Below are 16,635 nucleotides of genomic sequence, written 5' to 3'. Positions count from 1 at the left end.
AGCCATGTTAATGTCTGTTTAAATTGCTCAAATTGTACATTCCAAGCGCTTAGTAATGTGCTCTGCACATAGTAAGCGCTCAATAAATACTATTGAATGATTGGCCTTTTGGTAAACAACTGTACGTTTTCTTTTTCTTGTTTGTTTTTTTAATGGGTCTTCTGCACAAGAAGGCTGCCGACCCCCGATCTAGGTGATACTGCATGTAGACCCCATGTTTGCACTTTTCAGTGCATCAGTCAGCGACGCTGTGAACATTTTGGTGAAACATGTCAGTTCAGGGACACGGCTTTGCTTGATACCATTTCTGACAGTGAAGGATGTCGAGATTCACCCTTGATTTAGTACGCTCTCTATCCTGCCATTGTGGAGTGACCTTATGGTTTTATCAACCTTTCCCAGATAGCCGAATTTGCAAAGAATGGGCCTTTGGGCCCTCATGATTTGTTGAATTTAAAGCTTGGTTCTTTATTGGTGGCTAAAGACGGTGGTGCGTGATAGTGCCAGCTCGAATCTCATTCTGCTTGTCTGAGAGCAGGGGTATTTCTCCCACAGTACGTGTGACTTGGGCACCCTGTCCATTCAAGGTAACCTAATCTTTCAGGCGCCATCGATGGGGAGCAAGGGTGATCTGCTGCTAGCCACTCCAAAGTGTTTGAGGTGTCCAGGTGATCATTTGCACACTGTAACTGCCTCGTAAAAAGAACACGGGCATGGGAGTTAGAGGACTTGGGTTCTAATTACAATGCTGTCGTTTCCCTGCCGTGTGACCTTGGGAAAGTCATGTAATGTCTCTGTGCCTCAGTTTCCTCATCTGTAAAATAGGGATTCAATACCTCTTCTTCATTTGTTGACTTTGAGCCCCAGGTGGGACAGAGTCCGTTTCTGATGTGATTATCTTATATCTACCTCGATGGTCAGTGTAGTGGCTGGCACATATTAATCACTTAAGAAATACCATAATTATTATTAAAGAAAGTTCTCATATAGTAATTTCTGTATTCAAAGAGGAATAAGAGAGACCCCAAAAAACCCTGTTGACCTCCATGCTTGGTTCACTATCATATCACCTTCCTTACCACGAGTAAACCCTGCATCAGTGAATGCACTAAGAGTTTTAAGAGGCCAGACTTCACTACGGCCTTTCATGAACATGTTAAGAAAATGCCTTTCTCTTCTAATGGCATTTTTATTTTTTATTAGACATTTTTCAGTGAGGATCTTGGGAAAATCACATAATAAAGTGAGTTGAGTTCTCTCCTTACAGAGACAGGGATTATAGGCTATAATCCCCCTCTAGACTGTAAACTCACTGTGGACAGGGAGCATGTCGTAGTGGCTAGAACATGGGCTTGGGATCAGAATGTCATGAGTTCTAATCCTGCCTCTGCCCCTTGTCTGCTGAGGGGACTTGTGCAAGTCACTTCTCTGGGCCTCAGTTACCTCCTCTGTAAACTGGGAGTTAAGACTATGAGCCCCATGTGGGATAGAGACTGTGTCCAACTCAATTTGCTTGTATCCACCCCAGTGTTTACCTCAGTACCTAGCCCATAGGAAGCACTTAACAAAATACCATTATTATTATTATTACTATTCTGTTAAATTGCACTCTCCCAAGCACTCAATACAGTTCTATGCTCAGAGTAAACAATAAATAGGATTATTGGCTGGCCAGGAGCAGAATTCCTTGAGCCCTGGCTTTTAAGGCCCCCAATCACTTTTCTTCCACCTACTTATCCACTTTCTTTTCCCACTACACCCTACCTCACACTCTTTGTTCCTCTCACTCTGGTTTCTTTCACTGCTTATTGTGGCTCATGCCCTCTCCTCTTCCTGGAACTTCTTCCTCCTTCCCATTTGACAGGCCACAAATCTCATCTTTAAAGCCCTACTAAAATTACATCTCTTCTAGGAGGCCTGCCCCAATTAGTTTATAATATCCCCCAGTGCCCTTTAAGTACTAAGGCACTGCCTACAATTTACTTACTCATTACCTCCCCTAGTACTAATACCATTGGTTACGTATCCTGTTACTTGCCCACCAACTCATGTACATATCCCCTTTCCTTTCTTTCTTGTCCTTGCAATTTAATTTATACAGCTGGGAAGCAGCATAGCATAGTGGATGGGGCACAGGCCTGGGAGTCAGAAGGTCTTGGGTTCTAATGCTGTCTCCGCCACTTGTCTGTTTGTGACCTTGGGCAAGTCACTTCACTTCTCTGGCCCTCAGTTCTCTCATCTGTAAATTGGGGATTGAGACTGTGAGCCCAATGTAGGACATGGATTGTGTCCAACCCAATTTGCTTGTATCCACCCTAGCGCTCAGTACAGTAAAACAGCATGGCTTAGAGGAAAGAGCAAAGGCTTGGGAGTCAGAGGTCATGGGTTCTATTCCCAACTCAGCCGCTTGTCAGCTGTGTGACCTTGGGCAAGCCACTTCACTTCTCTCTGCCTCAGTTACCTTATCTGTAAAATGGGAATTAAGACTGTGAGCCCCAGGTGGGAGAGCCTGATCACCTTGTATCCTCGCCAGTGCTTAGAACAGTGCTTTGCACATAGCAAGTGCTTAACCAATGCCATCAACATTATTATTATTATTATTACAGTGCCTGACAGTAAACACATAAATACAATAATGATTATTATTACAGAGTATATCTACTCTGCTTAATTGTGAACCCCTTATAATAATTAATAATACAGATTATTATGATTTTTTAAGCACTTCCTATGTCCCAAGTACTACACTAAGCACTGGGGGCGATACCAGATAATCAGGTAGGATGTGGTCCTTGTCCCTCACAGTCTAAGTAGGAAGGGGTAGGATTGAATCTGCATTTTACAGATGAGAAAACTGATGCATAGAGAAGTGACTTGTCCAATGTCAAACAGCAAGCAAATGGCAGATCTGGGAATAGAGCCAGGTCCCCTGAGTTCCGGGCCTGTGGTCTTTCCACTAGGGCACACTGCTTATCCTTATTCATTCATTCAATTGTATTTATTGAGTGCTTAGCATGTACAAAGCACTGTACTAAGTGTGTATGTGCAGAGATGATGCCCTCTATCTCGCCTGTACTTTCCACGCACTTAATACAGTGCTGTGGACACAGTAGGGGCTCAGCATCTCCTCCGCCAGAGAACAGTGGAAATGTTTTAATAGAGCCACACTCCTGCCACACAAACAGGACTCGGGACTTTTGGTTTTGACGCTGGGTTCTTAAACTCCTCCTGTCGCAGTATCACCTGTACTCATCATTCCACCCTCTCTAAGATAGAAGGAATGATGGGAGCAATCAATCAATTGTATTTATTGAGCACTTACTTTGTGCAGACCACTATCCTAAGCCCTTAGGAGAGTACAGTGTTACAGAGATGGTAGACATGTTCCCTGACCACAAGGAGCTTACAGTCAAGTGGGGGAAGACAGGCATTAATATAAATTGAAACCCTGTGCAGGTGACATCCGTGGTCCTCTGGTGGGAAAAGGTGACAACCTGCTTGTGACAGATACTTTCCTCTCCATTTTGCAGTGCCTGAGGGTGTCTTTTAACAAAAAATTGAAGTGGTATTCATACACCTCTTCCTTGCCCTAGTTAGAGAAGTCTCTGGATTTAATTTCAAGAGAAAATGAAAGATTTCTTAAATCCACATATTGGAAGAAAAGGCTTTAATTATCAAGACATTAAAATGAGAAAGGCCTGATGTTGGTTTCAAAGAGCAGGATTTTTCTCTTTGTGTTTTGGGTTTAACTCCCAAAAGAGATTGGGGAGTTCAGGTTCAAAGAGCTGTGATGACCTGACCTTAAAAGATCTGAGGGATATTTGGTAAGACCAGAAGCGAGATGAGTTCTGTGGTTTGTGAAAGCCTGGGCGAGAGTTATATGTGTTGTGTGTGTTATTATGCTTGTGATATTGCAAGTGAAAAGTAAGCCATTTTTTCTATTTGTGCATATTAAATGTCCATTAGCAAAACTGATCTTTTCTTTCTTTTATTAAAGGTCTAAGAATACGATTGTTCAATTTCTCCCTCAAGTTATTAAGCTGCTTACTTTACATAATTCGAGTGCTACTGGATGATCCTAAACAAGGCTATGACTGGTAACCTTTTTTTAAAAACATCTGCTTGCTCCAATAGTTTCAAAAATTTTGTCATCATCGTTGTTCTGAACTCATGTAGGGCATATGGGGTTTGGGATGCTGGATAAATGGTTTGTAAACAACCTTTGCCATTAAGACATATGCACTTTATGGGAGACAATAACATACAAGGATAAAAAGTTTTGAATTTGCATGATTTGACAGTCAACAATTAAGGAACATCCAAGGAGCAAAGCATTGCAAACCTTGGGGAATCTTTAGGCACCACAATGGGAGACCTGAGAAAATGCTATTCTTTCTTCATTCCCTGCTCTCCTTAGAGTTGATTCATTCATTCATTCAGTAGTATTTAATGAGCACTTACATGTGCAGAGCACTGTACTAAGTGCTTATCATAGGCGATGAGGTAATTGTTTATATATCTACAAACAATACATTGATTGCATGTGTGTACAAGATGGAGAAACAAATTGGTAATTCTACCCTGCCGTTTGTTGGTGAGTGTGGGTAATGGTTGAGGCTAATGAAACTGCTCCAGGAACTGGATGTATCTATATATTTGAAGATGCCACTTTTGAAGATACAGTCCTATTAATGTGTGCCATTATTGCTGAAGAAAACAACGCCAAACCAAACATCTATCCTTGAGAACAAACAATGTAGTTAGGTTTGTTGGTTTGGCATCCTTGCTGAGCTAACAGCCTGGTCCCATTAAAGGCCTGTCTCTGTTTTTGAGAATCCCAATCCCTTCAAATCCTTTGTTCAACAGAAGAATTTTTCTCCCATTTTTTTTCTTTCTTTCTTAATGGAATTTGTTAAAAACTTATTATGTGCCAGGTAATGTTCTAAGCGCTGATACAAAGTAATCAAGTTGGGTACAGTCCCCTGACCCACATGGGGCTCACAATCTTAATCCTCATTTTACAGATAAGGTAACTGAGGCACAGAGTAGTTAAGTGACTTTCCCAAGGTCACACAGCAGTCAAGTGGCGGAGCCAGGAGGAGAATCCGAGTCCGATTCCCAGGTCCGTGCTCTATCCATTAGGTCACACTGCTTCTCACGGCTCCCCCAAGGTTGGTCTGCTCACTGCAGTGGTTCCCCATCTGCCTCCAGCTGCGTCATATGGCTTGAGGTTGACACACTGTATTTTGAAACCATTGATATTTCCCTCCTGGCTGCTGTATGTCCTCTTTCAGGTCTCCATGTGGCAGCTGCTTAGGTATCCTGCCGTCATCCATTCTCCCTACATGGCCCACTCAGCAGAGGTCTGTCGCTGTGAGCATAGCTTTGATATTTATGAGCTGGCTGCATTCCAGGACCTCAATTTTTGTGGTACCTGTTAAGAGCTTATTAGGTGCCGGACACTGTCCTGAGCTCTGGGAGACATACAAGGCACTCATGTTGGACACAGTCCCTGTCCCATGTGGGGCTCACAGCCCAAGTTGGCAGGAGGAGTATTTTTATCCCCATTTTACAGATGAAGTAACTGAGGCAAAGGTAATTTAAGGTCACACAGCAGGCAAGTAAGCAAGCCAAGATTAGAACCCAGATCCTCTGATTCCCAGGTTCATACTTTTTTACCGTAGGCCACGCTGCTTCTCGCTGCTGGTAATTTTGTCCTGCCTTTTGATATTGAGAATGGTTTGTAGGGATCACTGGTGAAGTTACTATAGTGGCTGGATGCATCATCTGTGGTAGACTGAGGTCTCACAGGCACACACACACACATCCACACGCCCACACACACGTCTATATATGTTCAAAGCTGCACTTCCTATTTGGAGAGTTCCTAGGCAAGTCTGTGGATGTAACTGAAAAGCTGAACGCCACATCAACCTGAGCTTCTGCTTTGTTTACAAGTGAGGATAGATAATGCTAGTAATGATAATAATAGTGATGATGAGGAGGATGGTATTTCTTAAGTGCTTACTATGTGCCAGGCATTGTACTAAGCCCTGGGGTGGATTACGAGCAAATCGAGTTGGAAACAGTCCCCGTCCCAGGTGAGGCTCACAGTCTCAATCCCCATTTTACAGATTAGGGAATTGAGGCCCAGAGAAGTAAAGTGACTTGCCCAAGTTCGCACAGCAGACAAGTGGCGGAGCCGGGATTAGAAACCCATGACCTTCTGACTCCCAGGCCTGTGCTTTATCCTCTATGCCTTGCTGCTTCTCTTCTATGTTGTGGTAGTGGGTTTGTCCCACTTAGTATCTGTCCCTTTTTTATTGAGTCTGTCTCTTTACATCTGGAATTTCATGAAGCTTTTTCTCTGGGGGACCACCCCCACTCCTGATTTCTACTTACCAGTCAATCAGTCAATTGTATTTATCGAGTGCTTACTGGGTACAAAGCACTTGGGGGAGTACAATATAATAATGTTGGTATTTGTTAAGTGCTTACTATGTGCAGAGTACTGTTCTAAGCGCTGGGGTAGAAACAAGGTAATCAGGTTGTCCCACGTGAGACTCACAGTTAATCCCCATTTTACAGATGAGGGAACTGAGGCACAGAGAAGTGAAGTGACTTGCCCACAGTCACACAGCTGACAAGTGGCAGAGTCGGGATTCGAACCCAGAACTCTGACTCCCAAGCCCGGGCTCTTTCCACTGAGCCACGCTGCTTCTCAATATAAAAATGGACACATTCCCTGCCCACAGTGAACTTACACTTTAGAGGAGGAACTTACCATCTACCAGCAGCAGCTACCTGCTACTTGCTGCAGGAGTCCATTGCTCTGTCACATCACTTGAGAATGCACTTTGCTATATCTTTAAAATCCCTTTTCTGTTCATGGCATTGTCTTCACCCCTTATCATTTCCCCGTACAGCAACTCTTTGGGGTATTTGTGCTGTTCATCCGTTCTCCTCACACAGAGCTGTGTTGCTTTGGGCAATATATAAATGCTGGTGAGATGATCGCATTTCAGGACCTCATTGGTGGGAATCTTCTCCAGCAATTTTGTGTTGAGAATTTTTCACACTTATCCCTGATGCATTAATTTGTTCCAGGAGCTGGCTGTGTCTTTAGAAATTGATCCAGGTCTCTCAGCTATGTAATAAGTAGGACACTACAACAGCCTAATATAACTTGACTTTAGTATGGGGATTGTTGACATGTCAGCTTCACAGTGCTGTGAAGATATCTAAAGACAAAGCCGGTCCGATTTCTGTGTCTTTAATCTATAATAATTCATTTCCAGTCTTCTGGGCAACTCTTCCGTGGCACATTTATTCATACATTCATTCATGCAATCCTATTTATTAAGTACTTACTGTGTGCAGAGAACAGTACTAACCCCACTTGAGAAAGTTCAGTTCAGCAATAGTCACATTTCCTGCCCATAACGAGTTTACAGTCTACAGTGAGGGAGACAAACGTCAATACAAATAAATAAAATTACAGCTATGTATATAAATGTTCTTGGGCTGGGGGTAGGCGGGAAGAGCAAAGAGAGCAAGTCAGGTTGACACAGAAGGGAATGTGAAATGGGGAAACGTGGGGTTTATTCTGAAAAGGCGTCTTGGATGAGATGTGCCTTCAATAAGGCTCTGAGGGGAGGAGAGTAACTGTCAGTTGGATTTGAGGAGGGAGGGTGTTCCAGGCCAGAGGCAGGATGAGGGTGAGGGGTTAGGAGCAAGACAAGTGAGAACGAGGCACAGAGAGAAGGTTAGCACTAGAGAAGTGAAGAATACAGGCTGGGTTGTAGAAGGAGAGGAGTGAGGTGAGTAAGGAGGGGGCAAGGTGGTGGATGGCTTTAAAGCCAATGGTGAGGAGTTTTTATTCAATGTAGAGATGGATGGAATAAAGAGACAGAAAACAGAATAAAAAAGGAGCTGAATTACTGTCTCAGACCTTTAACAGTGCTGTTACCCTGTTGTTTTGGAGGAGTGTTCCAGGGGATTGGAAGTGCATCATCATAGAATTAATTACACAGTACCAGATCCACCATAAAACATTCTTTCATCATATCTGTAATGTATTTGTTTACATTAATTATTTATATTACATACATATTGTATACATTTATTCATTATTTATATTAACATCTTCCTCTCTAGACAGACGTTGTACTTGAGAGTAGAGTACTCTCTCAAGTATTTTAGACATGATTGACTAAATATGATTGACTGTTCCTGAAGCAACACATTTTCAGGTTCTCAAAGGGACCCACTGTCATTACGGATTTAGTCTTCTCCCGTGTTGATTGTGGCTTCATTGAGCAGATGGTGTGGTGTCAATGTGACATCAAGCTTCAGATAAAACTGAGAGTTTCTGGAGGTGAGTGGCTTAGATATTTGGACCTACCACAGACACTGCATCCTATTTTTAGAAAGTGTCAACCAGGCACCATGCATCAAATGGCAAGGCAGAATCACAAGAAAACAACCGATCAATCAATCATCTAGTCAGTGGAATTTATTGAACAGTTGGTGTGTGCAGAGCACTGTGCTAAGGGGTTGGGAGAGTGAACTACAACAGAGTTAGCGGACAAGGAGCATCAGGCTGGAGGGAGAAATATTATGGATATGTACATAAGTGTGGGGGCTGAGAGTGGGGTGACTATCAGTTGCTTGAAGGATACAGATCCAAGTGCCAGGGTGATGGAGAAGGGAGAAGGGAAAATGGAGACTTAATTGTAGAAGGCCTCGGGAAGGAGATGCGGATTTTAAGAAGGCTTTGAAGGAGATGAGAGTGGTGGTCTGTCAGATATGAAGGGAGAGGGAGTTCCAGGCCAGAGGGAGGACATGAGCAAGGGGTCAGCAGCAAGATAGGCAAGACCAAGGTACAGTGATCGAGCTACAAGATCAAGATACAAGATCAAGGTGCGCATCCACTGGGTTGCAGTAGAAAGTCAGCAAGGTAAGATTAGAGGGGGAAAGATAATTGGATTCTTTAAAGCCAATGTTCAGTAAGGTGTTTCTGTTTGATGCAGAAGTAGAGGGCAACCACCGGGGGTTCTTGAGCACTGGAGAAACATGGACTGATTTTTTTTTAGAAAATGACCCAGCGAGCCAGATGAAGGATGGACTGGTGTAGGTAGAGACGACAGAGAGGTCAGCGAGAAGGCAGTAATCAAGGTGGTATATAAGTACTTGAAGCAGCATGGTGGCTGACTGGATGGAGAGGAGAGAACGGATTTTAGTGCTGTCATGAAGGTTGAATTGACAGGATTTGGTAGTAGATTGAATATGTGGCCTGAATGAGAGAGATGAGTTGAGGATAATGCCAAGATGACCATGGAGTGCGGTTTGCCCACCAGCACCTAAACCATGCTTGTCACATCAGGGGTTCCTGGGTTTGACATGTTAGGAAAATAGACAACAGCAGTTTTTGGTAACAGCTCCTGGGAATTCCCAGCACAGAATCAATCAATTAATTGTATTTATAGAACACCTACTTTGTGCAGAGCACTGTACTAACCGCTTGGGAGAGTATAATATTATGGAGTTGGTAGACATGGTCCCTGTCCATTATGAACATATTAGAAACTGCATGAACTGTGTTCCACCTGATTAGCTTGTGTCTATCCCATTGCTTAGTACAATGCCTAGCACAGACTAAGTGCTTAACAAATAACATAAAACAAGACTTTCTTTTGCCCCACTTGGGTGGGACCGAAGGTCAGAGTGCCACACTAAAAGTCCTATTTAGTCCGATTCCTATTCCTGGGGGCTGACTCCAGCAACAGCAGGGCATTGCTCAATTCTTCCTTTCATACATACATTCAAGTACTAAAAGCAGTGGAAAGCCTAGTGGATAGAGAATGGGCCTGAAAGTCAGAAGGACCTGAATTCCAATCTAGGCTCCATCACGTCTCTGCTGTATGACCTTGGATAAATCACTTCACTTTTCTGTTCCTCAGTGACCTCATTTGTAAAATTGGGATTAAGACTGTGAGCCACTTATGGGTAAAGGACTGTATCCAACCTGATTATCTCGAATCTATCCCGGTGTTTAGTAAAGTTTCTTTCCCAAAGTAAGTGCTTAACAAATACCGTTAACAACGGCAAACACAAGTCTTATTCCTCCCTTTCCTACTCCTAGCTTCCAGCTTCCCGTGTTCCATCCCCTGTACCCATCCTCATCTCTTTCATTCTCTCTCTCCCTATCATTCCCAATACCCTCCTTCCCTGGAAATCAATGGAGATGAGTCTCTCATCGTTTCTTTTCTTTTTATTAGCAGTGAGATGTTATTTGAACAAGCGGGAAGTGTTTACCTCTTGATGAGAGTCTCCCTTTAATGGTTATTCTGGATAGCATCATTCCCAGAAACAGGGGAAAAAACCTCAGAGGTTAGAGGAACCATCCCAAGCCAGCCCCTACCCAAAAAGCAGTAGGGACAAGAAGCCAATTCCACACTCATCATCCTAGGAGCCTGGCACAGTCAGGGTAAGGTATCAATAAATGATCTTGGTAACAGGAGGAGTAAAACTACTCAGTGGAGAGGAAAATCTAGGAGTGGGATGCACCACCATCCTTAGCTCCAATTTGTGTGGAACAAGCTAGCCATCAGAGTCAGTCAGTCAATCGTAATTATTGAGCACTTACGGTGTGCAAAGAACTGTACTAAGCGCTTGAGAGAGTACAATACAACAATCAACAGATACATTCCTTTTCCACAAGAGTTTACATTTTAGGGGGGAACATCAGAGCCAAGGAGCAGCATGGTCTCACAGAAAGACACTGGGCCTGGGAGTCAGAGGACCTGGGTTCTAATCCTGGCTCTGCTCCTTGTCTGATCTCTGACCCTGATCCAGTCATTTAACATTTTTGTGCCTCAGTTTCATCATCTGTAAAATGGGGATCCAATGGCCGTTCTCCCAAGTATTTAGTATGTGAGCCCCATCTAGGACAGGGGCTGTGTCCAATTCGATTGTCTTGCATCTATCCCAGAACCTAGTACATAAGACCTAGTACACTTAGTATACCTAGTACAGCACCTAGAGAAGCAGCATGGCGTGGTGGATAGAGCATGGCCCTGGAGTCAGAAGGTCATGGCTTCTAATATTAGATCTGCCAGTTTTCTGCTGTGTGACCTCGGGCAGGTCACTTGCCTTCTCTGTGTCTCAGTTACCTCAGCTGTAAAATGGGGATCGAGACTGTGAGCCCCCTGTGGGACTAGGACAGTTATCCAACCTCAATTGCTTGTATCCCCCCCGGCAGTTAGTACAGTGCCTGGCACATAGTAAGCACTTAACAAATACCACAGTTATTATTACTATTACAGTGCCTGTCAGATAAAAAGCGCTTTATCTCTATCTGTTGCCGAATTGTACATTCCAAGCACTTAGTACAGTGCTCTGCACATAGTAAGCGGTCAATAAATACTATTGAATGAATGAAGCACTTAACACCTATCATATAATAATAATAATGAGAATGATGATAATGATAACGGTATTTGTTAAGGGCTTACTCTCCGCCTAACACTACTAAAAGTCGGGCTAGATGGAAGATAATAAGGCTGGACACAGTAGCAGAAGAAATCAGGTTATACCAATGATCAGATTCAGTACCAATAGTAAGTACTGGCTGCAGCTGAAGGCAGGGCACTGTAGTAAATGCTTTGGGAATTTCCTTTAGAATAGAATTAAAAGATACAGCTCCTGCTTTCAACGAGTTTATAGTCTAGTGCAAGAGGCAGCAGAAATATTTTGATGAAAATATACCCTCGTAGAATGAGAAAATAGAAATAATTGGCATGAATTTATAAATAAAAGATGAAATAATAATAAGTAAAATGGCATGACCGGGAAGGTGAATGAAAGCTAATGAGAGGAAAAAAGGGCTTTGAGGAGTTACTTTCTGAAAGAAGTGTTTTTTAAGGGCAGCTTTCTAAGAAAGGAGGATGTCATTTGGGGAATTTGAAGAAGTAGGACTCTCCACACAGCGGGGAGGTCTGGGGATGGGTCTGCAAAGGGGTTCTTGAAAATGAGGGACAGGTTTCCTTTCAAAGGAATAAATAATAATAATAATGTTGGTATTTGTTAAGCACTTACTATGTGCAGAGCACTGTTCTAAGCACTGGGGTAGATACAGGGTAATCAGGTTGTCCCACGTGAGGCCCACAGTTAATCCCCATTTTACAGATGAGGTAACTGAGGCACGGAGAAATGAAGTGACTTGCCCACAGTCACACAGCTGACAAGTGGCAGAGCCGGGAGTCGAAAATGATTGTATTTGTTACGTGCATATTTTGTGTCAATCCCTGTACTGAACATTGGAATAGGCAGAAGAAAATGAGTTCAGATACAGTCCCTGTCCCTCATGGGGCTCACCTTCTAAGAATGAGGGGTAGCCAATATTGAATCTCTGTTTTAAAGATTGGGAAACTGAGCCACAGAGAAGTTAACTGACTTACCCAAGGTCACACAGCAGGCAAGTAATAGAGCCAGGATTAGAACCATGCTCTTTCTGTTAAGCCACACTGTTTCCCACTGATTCTGAGATATAGTGGGAGAAGAGATAGAGTGGGAGAACTCATAGTTAGGAGTTTATGTTCTGTAGGAAAATAAATGGGTAGCCATTGGAGATCTGAGGAGGGGAGTGATGTGTTCTGTTTGGCATTTTAAGAAGAAATAGCATTATTCATTCATTCATTCAATCATATTTATTAAGTGCTTACTGTGTGCAGAGCACTGTACTAAGCACTTGGAAAGTACAATTCAGCAACAAGTAGAAACAATCCCTGCCCACAATGGGCTCACAGTCTAGAAGGGGGAAGATAGGCATCAAACAAGTAAACAGGCATCACTAGCATTAGTTTGCTTTACCAACAGGAAGAAACAAAAATGAAGACAGGCAGCATGGATATCCACATAAGGGATATGGAAGGTAGTTTTGGCCATGAATCCATCCACTTTATCAACTATTCATGGACTCATCAACCAAACCTCAGTGTCAGCTGGGCAGTCTTCAAGCCCTTTCAAATATATAAAGTGGAATGATGATTTTTTATGTTATTTGTTGAGCACTTACTATGTGCCAGACACTGTTCTAAGCTCTGGGGTAGATACCACCCCACATGGGTTTCACATTCCAAATCCCCATTTTACAGATGAGGTAACTGAGGCACCAAGAAGTTAAGTGACTTTCCCGAAAGGTCACACAGTAAACTAGTGGAAGAGCCAGAATTAAAACCCAGGTTCTTCCGAATAGGCCAAACTGATTCTCAGCATGGTTAAAATGTTGATGTTGATTACGTTGTTTCCTTGGAGTTCCTCATTTATTTTAGCCATAGGAACTTGGGCACTGGCTGTTCTGGAAATATCAAGGAAATCGACTCACTGAAAAGCCTTTGCTAATTTTTAAATCTCATTCTTTTTGAAGCAGCAAGAAGATCATGCATTGTACTTAGTGTAAATCTTTTTCTTAGAGTTAAGTCTCTGGAGTGTGAAATTTGAAAGCTTTAAACATTTTAACATTATGTTATGTAAAATAGCACTGGGTAATCTTTGAGTTTATGCATCTGAAAAACAAAATACTTCAATGAGAAAAAAAGATAATAGCATAGCGTTAAGACTGAATTTTGAATAAATTGTCCAGTTGGTGCCCATGTCTATGCAGTATTTGTTAATGAAAAACAGAGGAGGCCTTTATGGATCCAGAGTCTGTTTAAAATACATGAATGTAATTCAGCAAGGAGATTTATCTAATTAAAGTTTTAGATCTGGTAAAGCTGCAGATAGTCAACCCAGATTGCCTTTCTTATGAACTCTCCGTTTGGAGGCATGAACTGCAGTGAAAATACTGTGAGCCTGTGCAAACCTGGCATTTGATTTGGTGTGTAATTTGAGAGGAATTCTCTATCAGGAAGGCAGATCACTCTGAACATACAGAATTATTACCTTCGCTGTTATTCATTCAATAGTATTTATTGAGCGCTTACTATGTGCAGAGCACTGTACTAAGCACTTGGAATGTACAAATCGGACAAATCATTGACCAATATCAACAAGAGAAAGAACACCTTACAGCATTTAATTCAGATATTACCAATTGAAGAAGAATGGTCAGAAGTGATATATTACTACTGTCAGCATTCTTTCCTATCTGTGGAAAGTATGGTGTATTTCCCCAGGTGTAAAATAGATGGAATCACTTTCTTATTTATCTCTAATCTATAATAGTGGTTAAATGGGGGAAAGCACAAGCACACTTTAATCAAACATTCATATTTATGAGTGCTTATCGGGTGCAGAGCACTGTACTAAGTGCTTGGGAGAGTACAATATAATAGAGTTGATAGACATGATCCTTGCCCCAAATGATCTTTTCAGTCTAGAGGGGGAGTCAGACATTAATATAAACTGATAAATTGTGAATATGTACATAAGTGTTATGGCCTGCAAAAAGTGTTCAAATCCTAGTTCAAGGGTGATGCAGAAGGGAGTGAGAGAAGAGAAGATTTAGGGCTTGGTTGGGGAAGGCTTTTTGGAGGAAATGTATTTTTAATAAGATGTTGAAGGTAGGGAGAATGAACGTCTGTTCTATATGGAAAGGGAGGGAGTTCTAGGCCAGAAGCAAGATATGGGTGAGAGGTTGATGGAAAGATAGATGAAATTGAGGTTCAGTGAGTAGTTTGGCATTGGAAGAGGAAAATGTGAGGGTTGGGTTGTAGAAGGAAATCAGTGAAGTAGGTAGGAATCGGCAAGGTGATTGAATGTTGTGCTGTGCCATGCAGGCTTGGATTCCCTTCTACACAGTCATCAGTCTTCTGAATTGATTTTTCTTTCCTAATCGATATGAACAACATTAATGTGAAACACAACTTGGTGTAGATTCATGCCCCCAGAAGCACAGCATTTATAACATTTTTCCACATTCATTCAGTGGTATTTATTGAGCACTTACTATGAGCAGACCACTGTGTACTAACCCCTTGGAATGTACAATTTCTTAACAGATATAAATTTTCTGTTAAAAAACGCTGTGATCCTGTCTATACCTATTTCGCATTTCCTGTACTGCTGGACTGGTTCAATTGAATGTACTTCGAGCCTGAGAATTCGTTCCTTTTTCTGCTTGGCCCAAGTGATCGTATAAAGTTCACTGCTTTTCCCTTAAAATGCCCCTTGGTTAAGTGGAAGAGGAGACAGTTGTAAAAGTTCAGAAAATTGGATTCAATTGTGGGAGTTTGGCCAAATCTGCTGCCAAGGATAATGGTGGTATTTGTTAAGCGCTTACTGTGTGCTAACCATTATACTAAGCAATCAGGTCGATACACAGTAAGTTCCCATGGGGGTCACAGCCTGAGAAGGATGGAAAACAGGATGGAAAACAGGTAGTTGTCTCCCCATCTAGCCTTTAAACTCACTGTGGGCAGGGAACGTATCCACCAACTCTGTTGTACCCTCCCAAACACTTAGTATATTGTTCTGCACACAGTAAGTGGTCAAAAAATTTGACTGATTGATAAGAATGGCTACTGATCACCAAAGAGAGAGTGGGGGATCCACAAGTGCTTAGTACACAGCCCTGCACATAGTAATAGCTCAGTGAATTCCACTGATGATGATGAGGCAGTTAGTCTCCATTCAACAGATGAGGAAACCAAGGCCCAGAAAAGTTAAGTGACTTGCTCAAGGTCACACAGAAGGTAAACGAAGGAGCTGGGATTAAAGTCCAGCTACTCTGACTCCTAGGCCAGTGTTCTTCCTACTAGGTCATATTGCTTCCAGCCACAAACTTCCATTTTTGTGTGCACCAGAAGAGTTCTGAGGAGTTCTTCTTTGTGCCCTTTCCTTTTCCACCATACCTCCATTGTACAGGAAGTATTCTTAAATGACAGGACACTTTAGAGAGGCTTTTCTGACCCAGAAATTCCTTCTAAAAGTAAAGGGAGTCGAGAGACCAGAGATTATTAAATAAGCATACATTATGTGCCAAGCATAAGGGTGGAAATAAGATAATAAGATTGAACACAATCTCTGGCTCACATGGAGCTCATATTTTATCCTCATTTTAGAGCTGAGGAAAATGATAGAGAGATGTTAAGTGGCTTGTCTGAGGTCTCTCAGCAGTCCAATGGCAGAGATGGGAATAACTTTGAATCTCCTGGCTGTAAGTTCTGGCCCTTTTCCAGTAGTCATAGGCACCTAACAATGGGGAAGAGAACCAGACTCAATAAGAAGATTGACTGTGTTGGTAGCTCAGAGTCAGAAAATTTAAAAATTCAATAGTCTGGAATGAACTTTCATTTTCATCTTTTTCTCTAGCTGTGATTACTCTCTGCCCCACCTCCATTCCATTATAATCAGTATCAATATTTCAGACAGGCCCCTATAAGGGGAATTCTTGCCCTAGTGAAAAGCTGTAACTGTAATGAAAAATTCCTCACAAACCTCCAATGGTTGCTCATCCATGTCTCCACTCTAAAGAAACTCCTTACCATAGACTTTAAAGCACTCAATCACCTTGCCCTTTCCTATCTTACCTCACTGAATTTCTACTACAACCCAGCCTACATATTTCATTCCTCTAATTCCAACCTATTCGCTGTACCTCGATTTCATCTATCTCGCCACAGACCCTTC

At 42.3% G+C, this 16,635-nt stretch overlaps 1 protein-coding gene across 6 annotated transcripts in view; it reads left to right on the top strand.

Moving 5' to 3' along the window:
• Positions 1–16,635, top strand: part of KCNT2 (potassium sodium-activated channel subfamily T member 2) — a 397,559-nt gene that overhangs the window by 117,800 nt on the left and 263,124 nt on the right. For all 6 annotated transcript variants that reach the window (XM_029081285.2, XM_029081284.2, XM_029081282.2 and 3 more), the window contains exon 3: positions 3,998–4,097. In XM_029081285.2, the coding sequence (XP_028937118.1) occupies positions 3,998–4,097 (100 nt within the window). The remainder of the gene's footprint in view (positions 1–3,997; positions 4,098–16,635) is intronic.

This window comes from Ornithorhynchus anatinus, chromosome 16 (assembly GCF_004115215.2).
Source record: "Ornithorhynchus anatinus isolate Pmale09 chromosome 16, mOrnAna1.pri.v4, whole genome shotgun sequence".
Lineage (NCBI taxonomy): Eukaryota > Metazoa > Chordata > Mammalia > Monotremata > Ornithorhynchidae > Ornithorhynchus > Ornithorhynchus anatinus.
Note: the sequence above shows the minus strand (reverse complement) of the source record. Positions and strands in the feature narration are given on the sequence as shown.